This window comes from Erpetoichthys calabaricus, chromosome 4 (genome assembly GCF_900747795.2).
Source record: "Erpetoichthys calabaricus chromosome 4, fErpCal1.3, whole genome shotgun sequence".
In the NCBI taxonomy this organism is placed as follows: domain Eukaryota; kingdom Metazoa; phylum Chordata; class Cladistia; order Polypteriformes; family Polypteridae; genus Erpetoichthys; species Erpetoichthys calabaricus.
The window spans coordinates 312,662,299-312,688,273 of NC_041397.2; the positions used below are offsets into that span (position 1 = coordinate 312,662,299).

General features: G+C 40.6%; 2 protein-coding genes across 30 annotated transcripts in view; one reads left to right on the forward strand and one right to left on the reverse strand.

The window, feature by feature from the left end:
- The window catches only part of LOC114644948 (uncharacterized), a 427,949-nt gene that overhangs the window by 121,620 nt on the left and 280,354 nt on the right, over window positions 1–25,975 (forward strand). The gene's annotated exons all lie outside the window — the stretch shown is intronic.
- LOC114669713 (stonustoxin subunit alpha-like) overlaps window positions 11,220–25,975 on the reverse strand; it is a 99,996-nt gene continuing 85,240 nt past the window's right edge. The window contains exon 4 of one of the 2 annotated variants that reach the window (XM_051925784.1): window positions 11,220–11,913. In XM_051925784.1, coding sequence (XP_051781744.1) covers window positions 11,295–11,913 — 619 coding nt within the window. In that variant the 3' untranslated portion in view covers window positions 11,220–11,294. Of the gene's footprint in view, window positions 11,914–12,185; window positions 12,607–25,975 lie in introns of those variants that run through there. The other variant, XM_051925785.1, reaches the window with a different exon arrangement.

Genomic DNA, 25,975 nt, shown 5'->3' on the forward strand with positions numbered 1-25,975 from the left:
TATATAAATGTAATGAATTATTATTATTTATTATTAAACACTAAAGTACAAAAACGAAGTAGAAAGTAGCATTAAACGCAACACCGCCAGGAACACCGGCACACTGCGTCTACTAAACACTAACAAGCACTAAAGGAAAAAAAAACTATTCAGTAAGTACCGCGTCTACTAAACAGTAAAGGAGAAAGGACTAACCGCATCAGCTGCGGAGCTCAGCTCGGAGCGAAATGAAGTCAATGAAATGAGATGAATGGGAGGGGAGATGATCACGTGACTCCAACACCCGCCTTAACTCTCCTCCCTCCACAAACACACAAACACACCCACACGGATCCCAACTCTCCTTTATATATATAGATAATTGTGGTGTTTGTGGCTGTGCGCACTTGGAAATGGGTGAAAATAAAAACCCAAAGTTGTGTTGGGTAGATGTTGTGTCTGAGTTTTGGGAGCTCAGTGGCGCCCCCTTGTGGTTACAACAGCAGTGACACAGGGAGCTGGCACTATCTTACTGGTGTCATCCACAGAGCAGATAACTTCATGTGAATTCGGCACTTGAGGCTTCTTCTTCTTCTTCTTGTACTCTTTGCCGCCTTCTTACCATTCTCTGGGAATTAAAGATGTGATGATCAAGGTGGAAAAAAATGATATGCAGGATTTAACCAGAAGCAAGGAAACTGTGAATGACTTGAAAACCTTTTTTCAGAAAATGGTGGCGGTCATCGGCAGTCGATTCTCATCACCTCCTATGGCCAGCCTGCCCCCTCCTCAACACACCACCACCTCCTCCTCTTTCTCCACCACTGACGTTTCCAACCTCCTCTTTAGCTGCCCCAATACCTGTCCACTAGACCCCCGCCCCTCACACCACCCTTCCCTCACTCACTTACATAAGACATCAACACCTCACACCACACAGGCCTTTTCCCCCACATTGCTCAAACAGGCCCTAATAAGTCTTCTTCTCAAGAATCCCACTTTTGACCCCACTCAGGCCTGGGTCTCTCCTCTCCTTTCTCTCTAAAGCACTGGAATGTGTCGTCTCTAACTTTCTTCAACAGGACAGACTGCTTGATCCTAATCAGTCAGGCTTCCAGAGAGGCCATTACATCGAGAGGACTCTTGTTTACCATTGTCAACACGTTACAGTTGGCTAGAACTACCAACATGCCTTCTATTCTCATCCTGCTAGATCTTTCCTCTGCCTTCAACTCAGTCAACCTTCAGATCTTCCTTGCTGCCCTCAATGACCCAGGCATCACTGGGACTGCCCTCAGGTGATCTGAATCCTACCTCTTGGGCAGGTCCTTCTGTGTGTCCTAACATGGAGAGATGTCAAAGGTGTACCAGCATGGGTGTGTTCCAAGGATTGGTGCTGGACCCTCTCCTCGTCTCTATATATAGAAAAGCGCTATATAAATGTAAAGAATTATTATTATTATATACCTCTTCACTGGACCCTACCATCCAGTCCCATGGTTTCTTCTATGCAGATAACAAGCAGCTGAACCCCATTTGTTCCATCCAGAGAACCACAAGATATCCATTAGAATCTCAACATGTCTCACTGATATTGGAAACTGGATGAAGGGACACCATCTCCAGCTCAGCCTGGTCAAAATGAACCTTCTTGTTATCCCACCTCGTCTCTGTGCAGCTCGGCTCACAGTCACTAACTGGATCACTGCAGCTCTCTGCTGTCAGGACCACTGGCTTGTGTCACTGAGTGGCTTCAGAGGATTCTAAATGCAGAGGCACATGTGGTGTTCAACCTGCTGAGGTGGACACAAGTCACTCCTCTCTTCAGTTCACTGCACTGTTAAGAGTCATGATCCAGTTTGAAGTGTCCTCATCTGGTTTGTTTAATTGGTGGACTTTTTCTTGTCCTTTTTGTTAGCCTGAGAAGACTCCGTGATGACACAATTAAAGATTTAACCCTACCTACAATAATGAGCAAACTAACTGTTAATATGAACACGTACTACACCACGCTTCTATCTCTACGTAGAACATTTCATAGCGCCGCTCTCTATCCCCACCTAGTGGCGGAAGTACACAACACAACATAACTGTTAGTTCTTTACGCGAGCGCTGCTGTGTTAGTCATTGTTAAACTGCTGGTGCCAGACGTTAGAGTGCAATGCGTACAACCTACAGTTTACATTGCAGGTCAGTCCGTGCTTTTTTTTTTTTAATTTATATGTGAAACAGATCAGATATTTTAAGAGAACTGTCATTACAAAAAAAAAAAAAACAAAACAACAGAATCCAAACTTTTTTACAAGGCCTTTATGCCGCTCTCGTAATAATTCTTCTCCTCCAACCCTGCCAGATGGCGCTCCCTCCAGTCTGGTCTTCTGTTTTATGCGTCACTTCTTTCTATGAAGACTGACAGTGGTAACTGCGCTCAAACTAACAGCTCCTTCGTGTCTTGTTTCTCTTCTTTGCCGTTACAAGCTGACGAAATCACAGATATCCTGAACTGAAACAGCAATAAAGGAGTACAGCGACCACCATCTGTCAATGAGGTGTCTGTTTGAATACCCTGAAGCAGAGAACATTCAGGATAGATGCGTGTACTCATATCAGATTGGGACAGACGGACAGACAGCTAAATAGATAGATCTGAAAAGCACTATATGATAGATAGATAGATAGATAGATAGATAGATAGATAGATAGATAGATAGATAGATAGATAGATAGATAGATAGATAGATAGATAGATAGATAGATAGTTAGATAGATGTGAAAGGTACTATATGATAGATAGATAGATAGATAGATAGATAGATAGATAGAATAGATAGATAGATAGATAGATAGATAGATAGATAGATAGATAGATGTGAAAGGTACTATATGATAGATAGATAGATAGATAGATAGATAGATAGATAGATAGATAGATAGATAGATAGATAGATATTTATTTTATTTTTAAAAAGACCTTTATTGATCAAATAGCAATAAATCAAATTAATATATAACAGGTAACATATAACCAAATTTTACAGGCTGCTGCATCAAATGAGAATCAATTCCCTTGCAGTCCGTATTTGATATACTATTTCTTATATTAATTTGAAATGACCCCAAAAAAACTTTTCCATTCTTCTAATTTACAATTTAAACCCCTGAGCCCGTATCAAACAAGCACTTAAAAGTCCCAAATCATAACTTCAACAGAAACATTATGATGTTACACCGTTCAATAGCTCATCTATTTTACGATCATTATAAGAAAACACAAAAAGGAGAACTTCAATAATGTCTCATACATTCATTTTTAGTTCTCCATCATCAATTGAGCAAAGCAACCCTTTAATCCCCCACACATTATTTTAAAACAAATCTAATGTATTCATCCATTTATAATACGTATATTCCATTATTATTCTGGAGCATACATTTATCTTGAAAATCATCACAGCATCAGTAGCACCCTGTCCCAGATTGCTTATTATTTCCTACTCTTTAAAATTGCTAATTTTGCTTCACCCAATAAATAGTTTAATAGCTGAACTTTTTGACGATTTTCCGTATTATATTTTGTTCCATAAATGGACATGATATTGTTAAATTTCCCCATTAACCTTCTACATATTTCACTAAAAAAATGAAAAAAAAAACTAAGTCTCATACATTGCAAGAATAAGTGGAATATAGTTTCTTTTTGTCCACAAAATACACAAGTATCATCCTCTTTCTGCTCAATTATTTTTAAAAAGGAATTGGTAGCAACAATCCCATGCAGGACTCTCCATTGTAAGTCTGCTGTTCTTTTCTTATTCGGGGGCTTATATAGCTCCCTCCAAGCAGGTGCACTCCCACCTTCCACCCCCAGATATTCTCTCCATGGTGTGTCACATGCTGTTTTTAGTGCTGCAAAGTGTACAGTTTTTACACAATATTTATAAAGGTCCCCCTTCGACAGAGACTTAAAACTCACGACTTCCCCTTTATGGAATGTCATGATCGTATTATCGGTGAGTGAGGACAGATCAACAGTAGGGCAGACCTCCATCTCCGTGTTTGCTGCTCTAATCGAGTTGTTCAGCCGATGATAATCTTTGGCCATGAATGATAAAAAACTCTGAAGCATTCTGACTGACTTGACCCCCAGTATTGAAGATAGCACTGCTGGGTCAATAAAGGACTTCTTGCTGTCATCATAAATTTGGGACAGTGTAAGTATTTGATGTGTGATGAGTGTTTTAACAAAACTATCACTTAACAACACAGGACATGAAAAAACAGAGTTGAAAAACTAAAGGCTCATCAGCCAACCAACCAGATGTAGCAAAGTTTCTTTTAAAAACAAAGTGCCACGTTAATAAGACTCCCTTGTAAAAATTGGGGTAGGCTGGACAGGTCCATTTTGTGAATGTTCATCACCAGAAGTTGTTTATCAAACCGAAGCCTCCCACTCGGCGGAAGAAACCCATCGCCATCTCTCTCCAACTCAGAGGGTGAGAAACAAAAAAAACCTTCTGCAGAACCTGAAGTCGAAATTGTGCAACTTTAGAGACAACATCAATGAGCCCCTGACCACCCTCTTCCAAAGGTAAAAACAGTACACTTTGTTTAATCCAGTGTAGGCCCACCCCAAAAAAAAATCAACCAGAAGTCTCTGGATTCTGTGTAAAAGCCCAGGAGGAGGGGTCCCCCACTCACAAGTTTGTGCCAGAGCATAGAGGCTATCAAATTGTTAATTACAATCACACGTCCCCTGTAAGACAGCTTAGACACAATCCACTTCCATTTGTTCAGTCTCATAGTTACTTTATCTAAAAAATCCTTCCCAATTACTGTTGTCCACCCCCTCAGCACCCATCACCACCCCGAGATATCGAAAACACCTTCTGTCCCACTCATTTCTAAGGGCAGATCTGGTGGTGAACATGCTGTCCAGGAGCCAATCAAAAAAAGCGGTACTTTTGGCCCAGTTGATTCTTGCTGACGATATTTCTCAAATACTTGTTGACATGAAATTAACATTTAATGTCATCGTTTGATGTGACAAAGATGACAACATCATCAGCATAGGCCAAATATTTAAAATTAACAGTTGGGCACATAGGAAAACCCACACCCTGCAGTCTGCGACCTATCTGACGTAAAAATGGTTTCAATTGATAAAGCATATAGCATTCCAGATAAAGCACAGCCCTGTCTGAATTCCTCTGTTTACTGAGAATGGGGGCACTCAACGAACCGTTGACTTTTAAAACTCCAAAAATATTAGTATATAATAGCCTTATCATATTATAAAACTGTCACCCAAAACCAAAACTTTTCAATGTATTAAACAAATATCGGTTGATCTACTCGATCGAAAGCCTTTTCCTGGTCTAGGGACAGAATCCCCAAATCAACCCCACACAGATTACATGCTGAGATAACATCCCGCAATACAAAAATATTATCATGAATTGACCGGTCTGGCACACAGTATGATTGACACGGGGTGAATTATGGAGTCCATTACATTCCTCAGGCGGTTGGCCAAGGCCCTTGAAAAGATTTTGTAGTCTGTACACAATAGGCTCACAGGACGCCAGTTTTTGATTTGACACAAGTCCCCTGTTTTTGGTAGCAGAACGATGACAGCTCTTCTGCAGCTCAGTGGTAATTCACCCAACCGTAATGCTCTCCAGAAACACTGTAATCATGTCTGGTCCCAACAGATGCCAAAACTGCTTATAGAATTCTGTTGGAATCCCGTCAATCCCGGAGTCTTTCCAACATTTAAATTAGACAGCGAGTCGGAGAGTTCCTGCAGAGTAATCTCGGTGTCCAGATGTAATTTTAACTTTTCCGAAATTGTTGGCACACCATCCAAAAACTCAGACATTGCAGCCTCATCGATGCTTTCCTCCTTGAATAAATTCTTGTAAAATGATACAGCAAAGTCTCTTATCTCCCCTGTAGTACACAGTTCTTGACCGTTGGTGTCACGGAGCATATGGATTGTCTTGCTCTGTGCTTCCTTCTTTTCAAGACTAAAAAAAAACCTTGTGGGTGCGTCCAGGTGATTCAGATTCTGGAAGCGAGACCTCACTAAAGCCCCCTGAGCCTGCAACTCCAGAAGCTGAGACAGTGAATGTTTTTTGCTGTTAAAATTTCAAAGGTATCCTTATCAAAAGTTTTTTGAAGAGTAGCCTGTAGTTCAGTGATGTCCTCCTCCAGGCTTTTCATATGATCCACACTCCTCTTCGTCACTTGCTTGGTGTATTGTTGGCAAAAAGCTTTGATCTGTACTTTTGAGACATCCCACCATTGTTTGAGGGAAGTGAATTTGGATTTAGTGAGGGTCCATTGCTGCCAGAAAAATTCAAAGCACTGAAGGAAGTTCGAATCATCCAACAGGGAAACATTGAATTGCCAGAAAGACTTGAATAAAAGTTTTTTAGAAAAGGTGAGCTTTAATGCTACTAGCGAGTGATCAGAAAGACCGAAAGGACAGATATAAGTAGTGGTGATTGTATTCAGAAGATGCCTTGAACAGTAAAACCTGTCTAACCGTGCCATTGAAATGTGGCCACCCCCCCCTTTTACCCAGGTGTATTGTCTATCTGTAGGAAAATTATTCCGCCATACATCCACCAGATCTGACTGCTGTAATAAAGTATGTAATACTCTGACAGAAGCTGGATGAGGCTCAGTACCATTTCGATCCAGTTGAGCATTTTCTGTACAATTAAAATCCCCTCCTAGTAGAAGAATTTCTCCATTAATAAACGATTCCACCACCTTTCTCAATGAATCAAAGAAACAGATCCTCTCTCGACCATTTGTTGGTGCATAGGAATTAATGAACACGAGGTCCTGATCGCCATCTTTAATCTGCACCACCAGCAGGTGCCCAGCCACCACCTCACTAATATTAGTGATCTGTAAATTTACAGTTTTGGAAATCAGCACAGCAACCCCAGCACTGATATGGGATCCGTGACTAAGCACAGCCTGACCCCCCCATTCACGTAGCCAGTCCGACTGATTCCTAGTATCGGTGTGTGTTTCCTGAAGTAGTGCTATGTGAAGGCCTTTTTGCCCTAAATAATCAAAACAGCAGCCCTTTTTGCGTCTCCCCTACACCATTTACATTTAGACTCCCAATATGTAAAGAGTCCATTAATACAAAGCACAAGGGAGTGACCAATAAATTACACAACACAAACGAATAAAAGCAACGTAGAGCTACCTCCATCATGATTAAAGCAGTGATTTCCTAAGCCTACTGATCAGATTCTTTAATCTCACGGACTCTTTCTGGTCCATACCAAGCTGTACGGCATTGCGCATCACCCTCTGTGCTGACACCAGGAAGAGCTGAACATCTGGGAAGTGCTCCTCCACTTTAACTCCTCTCTTGCCCTCAATAAATTCCAAGAAATACCGAATACTTGCGGTGCTGTATCCGCCTCCGAGTGTATATCTTGATGAGGACTCGCTTCTCACGGAGGCGTCAGTGTCACTGCCCTCATCCTCCCTGTCGCCCACATCACAGTCACTGTTACTTTTAAACAAGTGGCTGCGTTCACTGGATGGCTCGCTGGACACAAGGCTTTTCTTTGCAGACTTTGTATTCTCCGATTTATTCTTTCGCTTATGACGGGGCACTTTGAAACTCTCATCCCTCTCGCTCACACTTGCACTCCCACTCTCCACGGCACACACCTCGTCCATCGGCCTCTCACTCATCTGCCTTTCCACGACTTGCGCCGAGCTCTGCTTCGTCAGCAGTGCGTTCTCAGCGGCCTGAACTTGTGCAGTTTCATCGGTTACCTGAGACTCGTTCACAGCAGTGGCGACTGGCGCAACTCCTTCGGAAAGAGCGTTCAATGTCGTCCCCTCACTGCTACTGGTCTCAGGCTCTGTGCTTACTTTACACACTGCACTGTCGGCTTCTGCCGGCATTTCATTGGCAACAAGAAGCGCGCTCTTCTCTGGAGCGTCTACAGACAGAAAGCTTGCAGGCCGATCACACACAACACCCGCACCCTCCAACCGATCGTTACACTCAGACACATCATCCTCCATATTGTCCACCTCACTTTCATACTCAGACTCACAGTTTTGATCGTTAACCCCGTCATTGTTCTCCTTAATCGGAGCGGAGCCGCCCGGCAGCACCCCAGGCTCATGTTTGCACTGTGCCGCCTTGTGTCCAGCTCTGCCGCAGTTAAAGCATTTCATTGTATCTGAAGTGACAAATACTACGTAATCATCGCCCTCTACCTTAAACCTGAGCGCCACGTTTATTTCCTCATTCATGTTATTTAAAATCATATAAACTTGTCTCCGAAAGGAGACCACATGTTTTAATTCCTGCATCTTGCAGCCAAGTGGGATCAATACTATATCAGACATTATCTGCCCATAACGTTTCAATTCCCTTAGGTAAATTATCATTTTTTAAGAAAGGTGGAACATTAGAAACAATAACTTTCTTCGCAGGCGCTGATAACGGCAGGACAGGAACTAATGCGCCATTGATAACAACCCCTTCTTCAACGAGTGTATTTACAAGAGACTCGTCGTTTAAAAAAACAACCACAACCTTGTTCATTCTGGAGGCGGATAGGACATTTTTATAACCGACAACTTTTCCTACTCCCACCACACATGCTTCGGCAGAAAACCTGGGGGGTCCACCAGGACCTTTGCGCCATGACGGCGTGAAAGATTTTCAAATGCCTTTGGTAACAAACCAGGAGCCCTGCCTTTGGACACGGCCATGGCGATAACCGCCAAAGCCGCGTCTTAAACAGTAAAAGCTAACAAAAAAAAAAACAATTCTAAGACAAAACCCTAAGAAAAACAACTAAGAGAAAGAAAAAAGGAGAAAAAGTAAAAGACTTACACAGAGAGCTCGACGCCCGTCGGCTTCCCACGACTCGAAACACGCCCACCCCAGGCAGCACTAATCGAGCAACACACAGACAGCGAGAGAGAGAGATAGATAGATAGATAGATGTGAAAGGTACTATATGATAGATAGATAGATAGATAGATAGATAGATAGATAGATAGATAGATAGATAGATGTGAAGGCAATATATGATAAATAGATAGATACATGTGAAAGGCACTATATGATAAATAGATAGATACATGTGAAAGGCACTATATGATAGATAGATAGATAGATAGATAGATAGATAGATAGATAGATAGATAGATAGATAGATAGATAGATAGATAGATGTGGAAGGTACTATATGATAGATAGATAGATAGATAGATAGATAGATAGATAGATAGATAGATAGATAGATAGATAGATAGATAGATAGATGTGGAAGGTACTATATGATAGATAGATAGATAGATAGATAGATAGATAGATAGATAGATAGATAGATAGATAGATAGATAGATAGATAGATAGATATGAAAGGTACTATATGATAGATAGATAGATAGATAGATAGATAGATAGATAGATAGATAGATAGATAGATAGATAGATAGATAGATAGATGTGAAAGGTACTATATAGAAGCAACAACTAATGAATAAGCTAAACAGACAGAACAGATGGCCCTCGACCAATAAAGACATCAACCACAGCTCAGCTTGTGTTAGTAAATCACTCCTTTTATTAATAATTGTACTTTGACATGTGTACTTTTTGTAATTCAATCAATACAAATATAGAATTGCAGATATATAATTTTGTAGAAGTAGAGTTTTCCTCATTTTTCTTTCATTTGTGTCACTTCAGTGTTGCACCAACTTGCTTAAAAACAAACTCGTTAAACAACAAACCTAAATGGTGGAGCTTAGGTCTTAGGAGAGTTCTGTTATTTTTACATATTTCTCGATTATAAAAGATGAGACTATTGCCAAGAGATTTTTTCAAGTGGGGGTCCTGCCAAGAGATTTTTTCAAGTGGGGGTCCCACCCTCCTCTCAACCATTTCAGTATTTTGGGACTCAAAAGAAAAAAAGTGTTTAAAGAAATATCCTAAAGCTTTCGTTAATTCATCAAATATGACTAAGGCTGACATTCCTGATTATCGCTGCAGAGATATTCGTCACAAACAACACAATTAACACAGAAAGAAATATGGTAAAATTGTGATGATCGATAAATCAGATTATTGTACTGTATAACCCGTATTTGCTGAAACAATCTGATTGTCATATTAATGTCGAGTATTGTGCATTGGTTATGCGTATTAAGTACATCTACAAGTACATTCATAAAGGTCACAATTGAGTACGTGTAACTTTATCCAAAGAACAGTCTCAATGAAGTTCAAGCATATTTAGAAACTCGGTATGTCAGTACAATTGAAAGTGGGTGACATTTAATGGAATTGCCAATGCATGGGTGAAGTCATTCTGTTGAATTATTACTATTTAATTTACCAGGTCAGAATATAATTCAATTTAAAGAAGGCAAAGAAGCTGAAGCTTTACAGGTAGAGAAAACTAAAAATACAAAATTATTGGCTTATTTTGAACTAAATAAAAATGACAAAAATGCAAAAGCATATATATATGCAAAAATTCCTCAACATCACATGTGGTAGAAACAAAAAAAGGAGTGTGGCATTCAAGAAAAATTAATTGCAAAAATGTTGCTCAATTAAATATTATATCAGCAAAAGATATTAAACAGTTTCATTTAAAATTGTTCTTACGAGAATCGAAAGGAGCAACTTCGTATAAAGATGTTCTAACTATTGATGGAACTACGTATGGTACTTTTTAAGAAGTGGCACGAGCAACAGGATTATGTAAATCAGATGACTATATCTTCAAAATGATGTCTGATGCCCCTTCCGTAATGATGCCTAACAAATCAAGACACCACTTCATGTACTTAATTATGACGGGTGAAGCTAATGCTTTGGAATTATGGAAAGCATTCAAAGGACCATTATCTGAAAAGTCGAATGAACAAATGGCTCTTTCGATCATCAAAGAATTGTTAGAAGCAGAACATTTAATGATGCAGCAATTTGATCTTCCAGAAGGAATAGATGAATCTGAGGTAAAGAAAGAGATAACAGCAGATGAAGATTTAACTGTGGAAGGCCTTGAAAAATTATACTGGGAAATGTACTCACAATTAAATAATCAAAGAACAGTTTGACACAATTCAAAAAATGTATTCTTGGTGAAATTAGTCAGCGTATACCCATACGTGAGCGGCAGAGCCACGAGGTGACAGTGAATCGAGCAGGGGGAAGAGCCCTCTAGTTTTATCGGGTAAATGTGTTTATTATAAATTGTGTTGATTGTAAAACATCATCAATATAGTAAGACAACATTCAATCATTTTACATCTTTACTAAACAAATCACAAACAAATCTTTTACTTCCCTTGTATGTTTCATTAATCAAACCTAAAATCTTTCCCCTGTTTTTCTTACTTTCTTCTTGACTGTCATGCTTCTTCTGCTCACTTGGTAGGAGTTTTTCTTTTCTGCTGAGTTTTACTATTATCACTGCCTTTTCCTTTACTTCCCGCAGTGACTTCACTCGCTCCATCCATCCCGGTTTTGCTTCTTGTTCTTCAGCCTGAATGAGGAGCTCAATGTACTCGGGAGTGGACAGCGGGTTTGGTCTGAGGGCAATTGCTTCAAGTTGTTTTATACAATAATGAGACACTTCAATGAGTTTATGAAGCTCCTCTTCCACAACATCCAGCTCATGGTGAAGCCACTCAAACACTTGTTCAGTTGTCATCTTTTCTCCTTTTGCTTTTTCATATTTCTTCTTAAGCTCATCGTACGTCTTTTTGACCTTTTTAGTTTCATAGATGAATCTGTGCTGTTGGTTGGAGTGAACACTCCACACACACTTACCAGGACAAACAGTGCAGACCCCGTCCTTCATAGCAGCACATCTGATCTTATCCTTATCATTTGGTAACGCACACGGAAAATGACAGGTGGAGTTGCATTTCTGGCAGTTAGTGATGAACTTGCCGGTGCCTGCAATGCTCTCTCTTATTGTCTCAATTTCCTCCACTTCATACTCAAAGTCCTTGTTGCTCTCTATGTCAGTAATGTGCTTATTTAAAATGTCATGGGTTTGTCTAATTTGTTCAAGTTTAATCAATCCAGCTTTAATCTGAGGCTGCAATCCTTCCACTGCCGTCTTCAAGCGCCTGCACTCCTTAAGCACTTCTTTAGTTAGTGCTAAACTTTTATCATCCATCTCCACTAAGGAATTAAAAAACCCCTCCATGCTCTTTGCACCCATGTCCCAAAACATTTTGTCAAACATCAGACCATCACTGCTATTAGTCTCATCATTATTAGCAAAGAGGGCTGAATTATTAAATTTGAAAAATAAAGGGCCCCCTTTCTTATCTTTGGAGAACGGTATATTAGACTCTGTGATGGCATCCAGAACTGGTGGACGCTGTCCATCTGCAAATGTGATCAAGACGAGGATGTTATTGGCTATGTCTTTACCAAAAATTGATAAAATGGAGTCAAAGATGTACTTCTGTGTGTGTGTCAGTGAACTACAAAGCACACTGCGTTAATGTGCGGGACACCCTGTGGGGATGAAAAACATTCTCGTATCTGCTCAGTTATTTGTTTGTCCTGATCAATTCCTCTGGTGTCTCCAAAACCTGGTGTATCGATTATAGTGAAGGAGTATGGGACCTTGAAACAATCCTGGTAGTTCATTTCATAGGCAGTGACAGCAGACATGTGGCTTGAAGCTTGTCTTCTAGATGTTTCTTCATGAATTAACTTGAACCTGAAGTCATCCTCCCACTGGACATCTAAGATGTAGTTGACCATTCCGTTGATCATGGTGGATTTTCCAGAACCTGTGGCTCCGAGGACCATAATAGTTTTTCCAGGTTTTTTGGATGTCCTGTTTCCAAAGGTGCATTTTGCAATATTTTTCACAGTGATTATGGACTCTGATTTCAGAGGTAGAAGGTAAAGTCCTGGTTTTCCAACTTTAATCTCCTTACTTTGATGTTTTATTGCAAGTTTACCTTTAAGTGGTAGTGTCTTCTCTTCAGTCGTATCGCTGGCCTGACTCACACCCACTTGACAAACGGCTCTGTATCTGAATTGATAAGTTGTATTAGGAAGAAACATTGTAATTATAACCTATTCAACGGTGTCTCTTGTGTCCACAGTCTCTCACTCTTCATCTTCATGTAGCTTATACTCCACTCTGCACCCTTCTGAATCAGACTTCTGGACTTGTAACTTTCGGGGTTACGCTGTTGTCTGTTCGAGAATCAGCCACAAAAGGCACAGGTTTAGGTGGAAGCTGAAATTTTTGGCTGATGAGACTCCCAGATTTATAAAGACAGATTGTCACCCCAGGAGATTTGTCATCAGGGATGGAGTGAACGAGAAATCTTGTTGTCTTGATATTTTGGTTAATTTCTGCAAACTCAATGAATTGCTGGGAATACTTTCTGAAATTCTGGATGATTAACTCTTCACTTGGCTCTGACAGATGATATGAGGACTGACAAGGGGCCTGAAGGTAACGTTTCATTACTGATATGTATGACTGACACACATGGAGTGAGGTGAAAGTCAAGCAGACAATATTTTCAATACTAGCATTGTAAATTAAATTATCCAGGTCATTTATAACAATATCAAGTTTTATTTCATTAATTCGATTAAAGAAACATCTGAGCATGCTGATTTCCTTTTCTCTTTTATCCAGCCATGTTGTTATAGCACACTTGTTAAATGGCGACTTTTCCTTCTTCTTCAGGATGTCTGCCAGCTGTTCCTCTTTTGCACCCCCACCCCTTATATTTGGTAAGACCCTTGCAATGTCTTTTTGGAAGATACATTTATATTGATTAAGCATTGATTTAAATTGTTCTGCATTTTCCTTAATTATCGGAAAGTTATTCACAACACTGTCCTTCATGATGTCATTACATCTCATGATGTGCTCATCTATCTCCTCCTGGACCTCCTGAGATTTGGACATGAGTGCCACACTGATCTCTTGTACCAGCTGAGCAGCCTGTGAACTGAGATGTTTTAGTGGGTATAACCAGACCTGGACAGGCACTGCTAGCTCGTCATCTTTCCCAAGTTTATTTGGTAAGTTTGTATAAATCTGCATGGCATCCTGAAAGCTTGTAGGATTGTGATCAAGGAGAAAATCACCATAGAATGTGAAGTTAAAATGGTCAGCAATTTTCTTGTCAGCATCTATCATTTTTAGATCTCCTTTTCCATCTACAGAAACACATTTTTTAATTAATATTTCTAATTTTCCTGCAATGTCTTCATTCTCTTCCTCTTTAGAACTCTTTTTATCAAAAACAAAAAAGGCCTGAGCTCCATACAACACAGCCGTGACAACATGGGTGGCCGATTTCTGCTCAAACACTTCTGGATAGTCGACATTCTGCCTCCCCAAGTGGCTTGTGGTGAGCTGCTCCATTCTGGTGGTCGTGCTGTAGTGCAGGGTGACCCTGGACTGACGTTTGGATGATTTGGTGTCATTCAGGTACTTGGCAGCTCCAACAACCTCAATCAAGCCACACAAGAAGCTCGCTTTAAGGGAAGCTGTCATGTTTAAGATAAAGGTTTTCTCATCCAAAGAATCTGATGTAATGATCTTGAATTTTGTGCTCTTCTGGGGTTTAATGTTGAGGTCTTTATTGAGGTTTTCAAAGTCCCATAGAGTGACACCTGGTGAAAAAAACAAAATTAAAGAAACCAAAAAAAAATTATAATTTGGATCAAACTTGGACCCAACATACCATTGCAGGTTTTGTTTTTATGAGAGAGACCAAACATAAAAAGTTTAATATTAACTCACCTGGAATGAGCGAGTCAGAGCGACAGTCATAGAGCATCCCCACCTGGAAAGGTCGGCCCAGGGCGGCCATCTCCAAAGGGGAGCCATCTTGAGATGACAATCCCAGCCTGAGGAATTAAGCATGTAAATAATATTAACATCAGTATTTTGTTAACATTCATGTCACATCTATCCATTTTCTTAGCATTTGTAATATTATGCAAGGTTGCTGGGGAGAAGAAGAGTGTATCTTGGCAGGACTGGGCACAAGGCAGGAACCACTGCTAGAGGAGCTGCCAATCCATTGCAGACTGCACCCAAATTCACTCACTCTTGGGCCTATTGAAGTAGCAAATGAAGTGGTAAATTGGTTAGACTCAGAGCTTTGGGTACAAACCTGTTTTGGTCACCAGCTGTGTAGAATTTTCACGTTCTGCTTTCTTTTGGTGCTCTGCTCTTCATCCTCATCCCGCATTTGGCCTACTGTTGCCAGAATAAGCCCTGGCTTTCATGATCCTAAAACCTGTATTGCATTATGCAAATTCAATAAATGAATGGAAAAAAGTATTTTATAAAGATACAAAAACATTTTTGTTAATTCAGAAATATAACTAGGGCTTTTTCCAAACTGATCAGGAGGGTCCCAAAAATGCATATATGGTGAAGCCCAGGTTTCTGAATATAAATATTGTATGAATCAAATCAGAACATTTACCCAAATATTACATTTTTTAATGCAGCATTGGTGCCATGCATTGTGACCAAATCAATAAAGAAATTATTTTTCCATCCATCCATTTTCCAACCCGCTGAAATCTGAACACAGGGGTGTGCTGGAGCCAATCCCAGCCAACACAGGGCAGGAACCAATCCCGGGAAGGGTGCCAACCCACCACAGGACACATACAAACACCAAGCACACACATGGGACAATTTAGAATTGCCAATCCACCTAACCTGCATGTCTTTGGACTGTGGGAGGACCCCCATGCAGACATGGGGAGAACATGCAAACTCCACGCAGGGAGAACCCAGGTCTCCTAACTGCGTGGCAGCAGCGCTACCACTGCGCCACCGTGCTGCCCTGAAATTATTTTTGTAAAGTTTTTTTTTTTCAAATTGTCTTATTTAATCCTCTGTGGTCTATGGATGTATAGCGTAAATGGACTGATGGGAGTTCTTGCTGAAGTTGAGGTAAAGAGGACAACACCACCTGCATAAAGTAACGATTTTACCCCAAGCCCCCTCCCAACTGCACACCTGCCTTAATTTCCTGTCTATGAAAGCCACAAATAGAAACGACGACAAGACACGGCCTTGATGGAGTCCAACACCCTCAATGAATAAGTCGTTGTTGTTTTACATTTGTGTATTCTTCTTATATACTTAAGAGTAAACTGTTCTGCAATCCCAATAGAGTCCAGCTGCGAATCTCCAGAGCTCCACTCCATACTGGAGGTTCTTGCTTTACATTATACGTCAGTGATACGCCTGGTTACACTGTGGCTAAGATTAGGGTTGGGGTGAATTATCTGACTCAAGTCAAGTAAACCAGGTGAAAAAAACCTGCAATCCACCTGGAGGTCCTACGGAGCTGTGGAGGTCTGCAGCAGGACTCGTTCCCTGCAATCATTTCTTTGTCCTGCTGTGTCTTCTTAACAAACCTACTATGGGGAGGTCACTACAATATTATGAGGTTCATTAGGAGAAAGTCCATCATCAGTAAGCCACTCAGTTACCAGAGATTGTAATGCCCTGATAAGCCAACACACCATACTGTTGAATCATATTTTACAGAAAAACTGATAACAGTCTCTGGAAATAATGTATATGAAGGCACTGCTGTAGTTGGGCCATTGTCCCTAATATCAACTAATCAGTCTGCCATAAGGATTCATCTACAATTTAGGACCATAACTTTCTTATGCACTCTATTCATATATAACAAAAAGGATGGAGGCAGACTTCTGTTTCTAAAGAGCTGTATTTATTCTCTGCAGCTGTTCGCACATGGAAGGGCCAAATCAAAACAATCACAATCTTGCTTCCTCTCACATATCCTCCCAGATCTTAAATGCTTAACTTTATAAACAATAGGCCTACTTTACAATTTACTGGGGCAATTAATATTGCAGGTCAAATCACTTAGTCTAAGTTTAAAATAATGAACCAAACAGGCCAGAAATCATACAGTCCTCTTGAACAATGGATCACTAAAGCTACCTCAAGATGCTCTGCTGGAAGCCCCCCTTTTTAGCTCCTTTCGAGCATCGGCCATTCGCACTTTCACAGTGCTCTCTACTCAACTGCCTGCCTCCCCTCTACCGCACCCTTGGATAGTGATGGGCCGCTCGATACTCAGGTTTCGACACTGTGTCGAGCTTTCGAAGCACTGGAGATCGAAGCGCCGCTTCGAGGCTTGTTTCAAATGCGCCCGTCACGTGATTTTGAGGCACCTGACTTTGTCAGCAACATCCTTTCCTTGTCAATGCATCTTATCAAAGGCTGCTCTTGTTTTGGGGGGGGGGGGGGGGGGAGGGGTAAGAGGTTGTAAATAAGTAATCATCTGAAGTGCAGCACAACAGAGTAAATCATTGATGTAAATTCCATCCATCCATTTTCCAACCCGCCGAATCCGAACACAGGGTCACGGGGGTCCGCTGGAGCCAATCCCAGCCAACACAGGGCACAAGGCAGGAACCAATCCCGGGCAGGGTGCCAACCCACCGCAGGACACACACAAACACACCCACACACCAAGCACACACTAGGGCAGGGGTGGGCAGATTCAGTCCTGGAGGGCCGCAGTGGTTGCAGGTTTTTGTTCCAACCCAGTTGCTTAATTAAAAACCAATCCTTGTCAATTATTTAATTGCATGGCTTGCTAGTGCTTTAACTCTGCCATGTCAGGTCATTCTCATATCCTACATTTATTTACCTTTCTAAGGATATCATCCAAATGATTTGAAGTCTAAAATAGATGAGTAATTCTCAGTGCTTCACTTTTTTCTCTTCACTTTCCTTCCAAGTATTTAATTAAACCAAATAGTGCGTGATAAATACACACAGGTGTAAATGAAAACAAGCTAAATGGAGAAATGCTGGTCTCTTTTGTCATTTGCATGGTATTGCTAATTAGGAGCAATTAAAAACCAAGAATACAGCTGTTTAAGACTAAAATAAGCAATAAGGGTTTAAAATCTTAACGAGCGAGACAACTAAAGTGAAGCTGAAGTGTTACTTGAGCAATAAGGGCTTCTTATTAAGCAATTGGGTTGGAGCAAAAACCTGCAGCCACTGAGGCCCTCCAGGACTGAATCTGCCCACCCCTGCACTAGGGCCAATTTAGAAACGCCAATCCACCTAACCTGCATGTCTTTGGACTGTGGGAGGAAACCGGAGCGCCCGGAGGAAACCCACGCAGACACGGGGAGAACATGCAAACTCCACGCAGGGAGGACCCGGGAATCGAACCCGGGTCCCCAGGTCTCCCAACTGCGAGGCAGCAGCGCTACCCACTGCGCCACCGTGCCGCCCCCTTGATGTAAATTGAATTATTGAAAGACTAAGCTTTTGTCGTTTCTGTATTCTTAAACCATCTTCCAGTTCCACAATCCCCCGCAGTCACTGTCACGTTTAACGTTTCCCTGCTCCTTAATTGTCTTGTTACCCAACGCATCAACACTCAGTTTCATTCAAGGCTTTACCGTCCTTCCTTTCATAGACATAAAATAAGACACACATTTCCTCTACACATGTGTCCAATGATAATATTACAACAACAACATTTATTTATATAGCACATTTCCATACAAAAAGTAGCTCAAAGTGCTTTATATAATGAAGAGAAGAAAAATAAAAGACAAAATAAGAAATTAAAATAAGGTAACATTAATTAACATAGAAAAAGAGTAAGGTCCGATGGCCAGGGTGGACAGAAAAAACAGAAAAACTGAGCTGGAGAAAAAAATAAAATCTGTAGGGGTTCCAGGCCACGAGACCACCCAGTTCCCTCTGGGCATTCTACCTAACATAAATGAAATAGTCCTCTTTGTAGTTAGGTTGTAGAACCTACCCAACCCCCAGTTAGTTAATTCACTGCTTTTCTTCTTTAAAGGTTTAAATGGCGGCTTGGTTTGTTGTTTTGTTTTCTGGCCTTTGAAACAAACAGAAAAGGGTCCCAATTAAATTTAAATGAGAGCGAGTACCCGAATTCAGTTCAAGTCACGTTCAAGTAAATGCACAGTGTCTCCCACAGATTTATTCATACAACAATTCATATTAAACTGGCAGGAACGAGAAAAAGCACAAGATGGGAATATTCATGACAAGAGCCTGGGCATCAGGGTGAGGATGTGCCATGTCACCCATTACGTGAGCTTGTCTGCCACCTCTCTATGGCAAGCCATACCTCTCAGTTGCACTGGCACACGTTACACTCGGAGGCCAATGCAATGGAGAATACCGACAATGTACACCTTCAGAAGTGGAATAAATCAACTGTATAAGTAGAACATTTCAGATAAATGATGAATTTTGTTAATCATGAACAATGCAACATAACTACTATATATGTGTTGCTACTTTTTTATTTATTCTCACCATACGTTACATACAGTATCTACATGGGAAATGAACGTGGGTAATATGTTTATAATCATTCTCACTAAAATACACTGTCAAAATATATTAATGAGCAAATTGAGACACGTTGGCCTTTAGGAAATATAAAAAAGCGTATGCGCTGCCATTTAGGACAGAATGCATTTTTAACATCACACACTCTCTACTGACGCGATGTCACGAAAACAAAGAAACAGCACAGTCCATGCAAACTAATATCCTCCTTGATTTTGACCTTATGATTAATTGTCAATATCAAATCAATAAAGTCATTTTAAGAAGGTGACAAGTCTGCTATAGTCAGTTCAATTAATATAAAACAGAATCTCAACGATGCGGAACTTGTAAATAGTAACGAATAATATGTGACACTGAGAATAACGGGAACAAGTAAAAACTACGACTTCCTAAAATGAACACTGTAAACATAGGCATTTCAATAAATAATTTAGGAGACTTGTGTGTGCATTTCAATATCGATTTAAGAACTAGGTAGGCCACCTGTTGTACTATAGACGGTAGCTCAAGCAGCACTTAACAGTAAATAGTGTAACAACTAAATATAAGTGAATGAAACGAAGATGCTGCACCACTACAATAAAGGTTCACACTGTCATTCTGCATGTTTAGAAGGCGCTGATTAGCTGAAACTGTTTATAGTGAATTCTCCCAAGTTGGAAGTTCCATATAGCGATCAGAAATGAAAATACACATTTAGGCATGCTGGACAGTAGTTTGTTTTTCTACAATACAAATTCAGTACGACACCAGGGTCTCCAAACACACAAATATGAAGCTTATTACGTTTTACAGTGAAACTCTTTACATACACAATATAATTAGGGACGTGTGCCCCCTGCCCGACTACAGCGGCTCAACCTTCCCTCGATAGCTCGATTCGCTCGCTATCCGTCCAAGCTGAAAATATTGTTAAATGGAGGAACTGAAAAAAAAAACCTTTCACAAGAGGAGGATCAATGACGTGAACCCCTGGTGTTTTTATTGAGAAACAATTGCGATACCATTGAGCCACCTAATCGGGATAATTAACGACCTCCGCACAACTGAACTACTACTACTGTTCTTACTGCAGCGGATGTAGAAATATGTTGTTTGACATATGCACGTTAAATTGGTTTAATTGACACGAGAGTATCATTGTTGTATTCTCCTAATGAAGATGAAAAAATTATATTTATAGATGTATACTATATGACATACGGTTTTAAACAAAATTAAGTGTTCCATAAAAAGGTTGCACGATTTACCTAATCTTTTTATATATATAAAGTTGATATATGACAATATATCTTTGACACTATGTATCAGACAAAGGAAATCACAGCCATCCACAAGAACAATAATGACTTCTCAGCAACTACCTGAATTGTAGTTTCAGGCCGTCACTTAACTATATCAACTGAAGTGTGTAATGTCAATACGAATTAGAAAATATAACTAGAGAGTTAAGTGTCAGATAGACTCTCAAAATATAGAGGTCAATGCCTTTGAGTGTGCTGAGGCTTCACAAGGATTCAATATGTCTACTCGGTGCTTCAAAGCTCGGGTCATGATGCAATCCTAGTGCGTACGTCTGCTTGAGGCTTGGAACCAAGCTTGCTGATTCCAGTGTGCATGTCTGCTTAGTGCTTGGAATCATTATTCATTGAGCTCCCGTTTGAAGTACATATGGCATCAACAGAGTTCAAAAACTTGACAGAATTCCCATTGAAATGAATGTTTGTGGATGATAAATACATTTTATATGATTGTGCCAGATAATACTTAGTGGAAAAAAATAAAACCATAAATTATACATCATACAAATGTCAACTTGCTAATGCTGCAAAGAAGAGCTTTAGTAATACTGGTGAGGACACATCTCTCACTATAATACTCTCATAAATATCCATTCTTCTCCTCGTGCAACGTTTTCATGCAACACTGAACGTACGTCATATAGTATACATCTAAATATAATTGTTTTTGTCTTCATTACATACAGTACATACATACATAAACAAACATATTATATACATCCACTCTGCTAAAAACAGTAGCGTTGCCACCCCATAATAAGGCTTGCGTGGGTTCGGGTCCTGCGTCCAGCCAGTGTGAATTGTGACCCAAAAGAATCTGTTTTCCTTTTTTTTTAATTTAACAGTAAATTCCACCGTGGACCGATAGCAAGCAAGGCGAGCTATCGAAGTGGGCTTGGATTGCCATAGGCGGCCAAGTTGCACACACCCCTAGTAAAGATATATCAAACATATGTGTATATATAATATATCAATGGGCATCTTGTTTTATGTTTATAAAAAAACAAATTATTTGATTGATGATTTCAACTGTTATTGCAGTTGTTGATGGCAGGTTTAGCGGGTTAAATTTTTAAATATTAAATTAATCAGATGGAATGTGTTCTTACTTTGAGTGTTGGGGGGGGGGGGGGGGGTGGCGAGAGCTACACGGTAAATGTGCTAGTAACTGGGATTGTGCCTCTGTAACTGGAAGATTGCTTAGGAATGATACAGACTGGACAACTATCATATGTGTTTTAGCAAATGTTTTATTATTGCACTGTGCTGTGACTAAGCCATCTTTTTCCTGATTGCCTATCTGGACCTTGAATAATGTGTTCACGAGGGAGGGATGCTGCTGGTAAAGGCAAATGCTTTTTCAACAGCAGGTCCAGATGTGTTTATCCCGCTGCTTTTTGTTGTTGCCTCGGCACTCAAGAGGATCTTTAATGCCGACCTTGATCCATGCACTGCTCACCTTGGAGTGTCCCCTGTGTGTCGGTGTGCCGGTGACTGATCTGCGCCGTGTCTCTCAGCCTCTCTGATGAGCTCCGGATTGACACCTTTGAATGTTTGGTGCAGCAGAGCAAATTCAACCTGATCTACCACACTGGGTTTGTTATCACCTTATTCAATGGAGGGGTTCATGGACGTCAAATGGCAATGAATAGAACATGGATTAATGTAAGTACATGAGCTGCCTTATACGCAATTAGTCATCGCATTTTGATGGCGATTCTAAGTGAGGATGATTCCCGAACAGATCTCTTATGCGATCCTTCCACAGTATCTCTCAAAATGATTTAGTTCAAATTGGTTACAAAGATTTCCCTCCTGGTAGTTTTATTTTCAAATATTATTGTTAATTTTGATGAGTCTTTAATTTGGATCGAACTCGGGCTTGCACTACACTCAGAATTTGAAAAGAAAGCTCCTTAGTCAGTTGAGGCACAATCATCTGTGACGGCGTCTTTTCTTTGTAGCGAACTCGTTTTGCGCTCCACAAAATATTGTAAAGTATTAATAAATGAAATATTTCAATACTTGATCGAATAATAACATCTGTGATTTAATGATTTCACCTTTTCTTTCTCAAATGTGCTTACCTATATCATGGCAAAGTACAGGGATAAACCTTTATTTTCCATCTACTCCATTTTAATTAAGTCAGAACAAAGAAAACATTTAAGGCTATTAAATTTGATTTTAAGAAAAGATGAGAGTTAATTATAATACTAATAAAAGTAGCGATAATAATGATACAGTGAAAAAGTGAATATTCATTGAAAGAGCCGGGGATCCAAGAGTGAGGCGTCTTATTTTATTTAACTCTTGCTATTGTATAGTGCATTCTGCCTTTCGGCGTTTTATATATAGAAACACTTGTTGCGTACTCTTTGCATTATTTGACAGTAAAACTTTGCAACATTCTATGATCTGCTTCTCGCAACTGAAGAGGGCACTGTGGAGGATGTTTGCCGACATGCAGACCAAACACAAGTGTTACCTGGTAGGTAACCACCCATACAATCAGATTGTGATTCAGACTATGAATGCCATAAATGTAATTACCCTGATCTACATACTGTCAAATAAAAAAACGAACCACACGCCGTGGCTCAACGTCCGAGGTTCGATTCCCGAGAGGGGGTGCACTGAGTGTGTACGCCTGATGAGCCCAGAATTAGGGCGAAACACGTGTAGCGTATACTCTTTGTATTATTTGACAGTAAAACATTGCAATATACTGTATATATATATATATATATATATATATATATATATATATATATATATATATATATATATATATATCTATATATATATATATATATATATATATATATATATATATATATATATTTATATATATATATATATATATGGTTGAAATAGTTTACTGTCAAATAATGCAAAGAGTATGCAACACGTGTTTCGCCCTAATTCTGGGCTCATCAGGCGTACACACTCACTGTACTCTTTGCATTATTTGACAGTAAACTATTTTCAACCATCCTATGATCTGCTTCTCGCAACTGAAAGACGGCACCGTGGCGGATGTTAGCCGACTTGCTGACCAACCACAAGCGTTACTTGGTAGGTAACCACACATACAATCAGATTGTGACACAGACTACGAATGCCATGAATGTAATTACCCCGATCTACATGCTGTCAAATAAACGAACCACACGCCGTGGCGCAACATTAGGGGCATCGCCTCTGGTGCTGATGTCCGAGGTTTGATTCCCGAGAGGGAGTGCAGTGAGTGTGTACGCCTGAAGAGCCCAGAATGAGGGCGAAACACGTGTTGTGTACTCTTTGCATTTATTTGACAGTAAACTATTTTCAACCATTCTATGATCTGCTTTTCACAACTGAAGGCACCATGGCTGATGTTAGCTGACTTGCTGGCCAACCATAAGCGTTACCTGGTAGGTAACCACCCATACAATCAGATTGTGACACAGACTACGAATGCCATGAATATATATATATATATGGAAGAGAAGGTCTGTGATACGGTTTGCATATTTGCAGTTGGAGATCCACAAAGGGAGAAAAAACGAATCACGTATCATAAAATAGTTTTATTCCTGAGCTTTCAACACAATATTCCCTGCAATCCAGTTCACAATGGAAAAAGAAAACAATCGACACATCAATTTCCTGGACATTTACATCAAAAGAAATAGTGACGCCACCCTGACCACAAGTGTTTACCGCAAACAATGCTACGCAGACAAGATCCTACACTACGCCAGCAATCACCCGGTATCTCATAAACGGAGCTGCGTGAAAACCCTATTTAAACGAGTCCACACGCATTGTAATACCAAGGAAACAAAAATTAATGAGAGACGCTATCTGTTTCAACTTTTCACCTCAAACGGATACTCAAAATCATTCATTAATCGGTGTCTACACAGCAGATGCCAAAGGAATCAGCATACAATCGACGTAAATCAGAACCCCCACCCCACCTGGCATTCACTCCCCTATCACCATAATGTGTCAGAAGGCACGGCACGCACCCCGACCGAGTGGGGCATCAAAATAGCACATAAACCCACCAACAATCTGCGCATGGTCCTGTTTAATGCTAAAAACAAGAAATCGACAGCCGAAACACGAAACGCAGTTTATAGTATTCCATGCAATTCTTGCTCAGTTGTATACATAGGACAAATGTCAAAGAAAATCTCAACACGTGTACAGGAACATCGCAACGCCGTCAGAAGAAAGGACGCACTATCTTTGATATATGCACATACTAAATCGACAGGACACACATTCAACTGGGACAACGTAAAAGTAAAATTTAAGGCCAGTACAAAAAGCGCCAGAGAGTTGGCCGAGTCTTGGCTATCAGATGAAAACGCCATCAACAGACACTTGGACATAAACCCAGCATATGCCAACTTAAGAAGGACATGTACACATTAATTAAACAATACCCCCCCCCCCCCCCCTTGATCATACTGACTTAGTCACCGCCACCCACCCCCCCATCCCCCAATACTGAATGTGTTGCTATATATTGCCTTTGATTCTTGTAAGTCTAAGCATTATCCTCTGATGAAGACCCCTGATAGGGGTTGAAAGCTCAGGAATAAAACTATTTTATGATACGTGATTCGTTTTTTCTCCCTTTGTGGATCTCCAACTGCATATATATATATATATATATATATATACAGTGGAACCTCGAGATACGATCACCTCTGTATACGAGAAATTCAAAATACGAGGAAAGTATGAGCGAAAAATTCAGATCTAAATACGAGCATTGGCTCGCGTAACGAGCCACGAGCCAGGCTGTGGGTATAGCTCGCGGCTTAGCAAGGGGGCGTGGTAGCAGTTGCGAGCCGCGATCTGCGGTCTCTGCGTTTCTCACTTAAGTGCACAGGTGGGAAACTGCCCACATCCATGATTGTTCCTGTGGCTGATGGGCTGCAGCTGCCATGTCCTCCCCGCATATATAGAGAAGCGCGAGCCGGTTAAGGGGGAGAAAAAGTAAAAGGAGAGAGAGAGAGAGAGAGCGCGAGCGCGCGCGCAGGCAGGCAGGCAGGCAGGCAGGCAGGCGAGTGAAGGCTCGCGTGTAGCTGAACAGTGAGCTGAACAGGCGAGCCAAACAGGTGAAGCAGGACGGTGTAGAGAAGGTCAGCTGCATTAAGAGTGTCTCGCCTGTTGCAGAGCCCGCAGGTGAGACGCTAACAGAGAAGAAGCACCGGGGATTGTCATCTGTTTTTTAAAGACTGCATCCTTTTGACG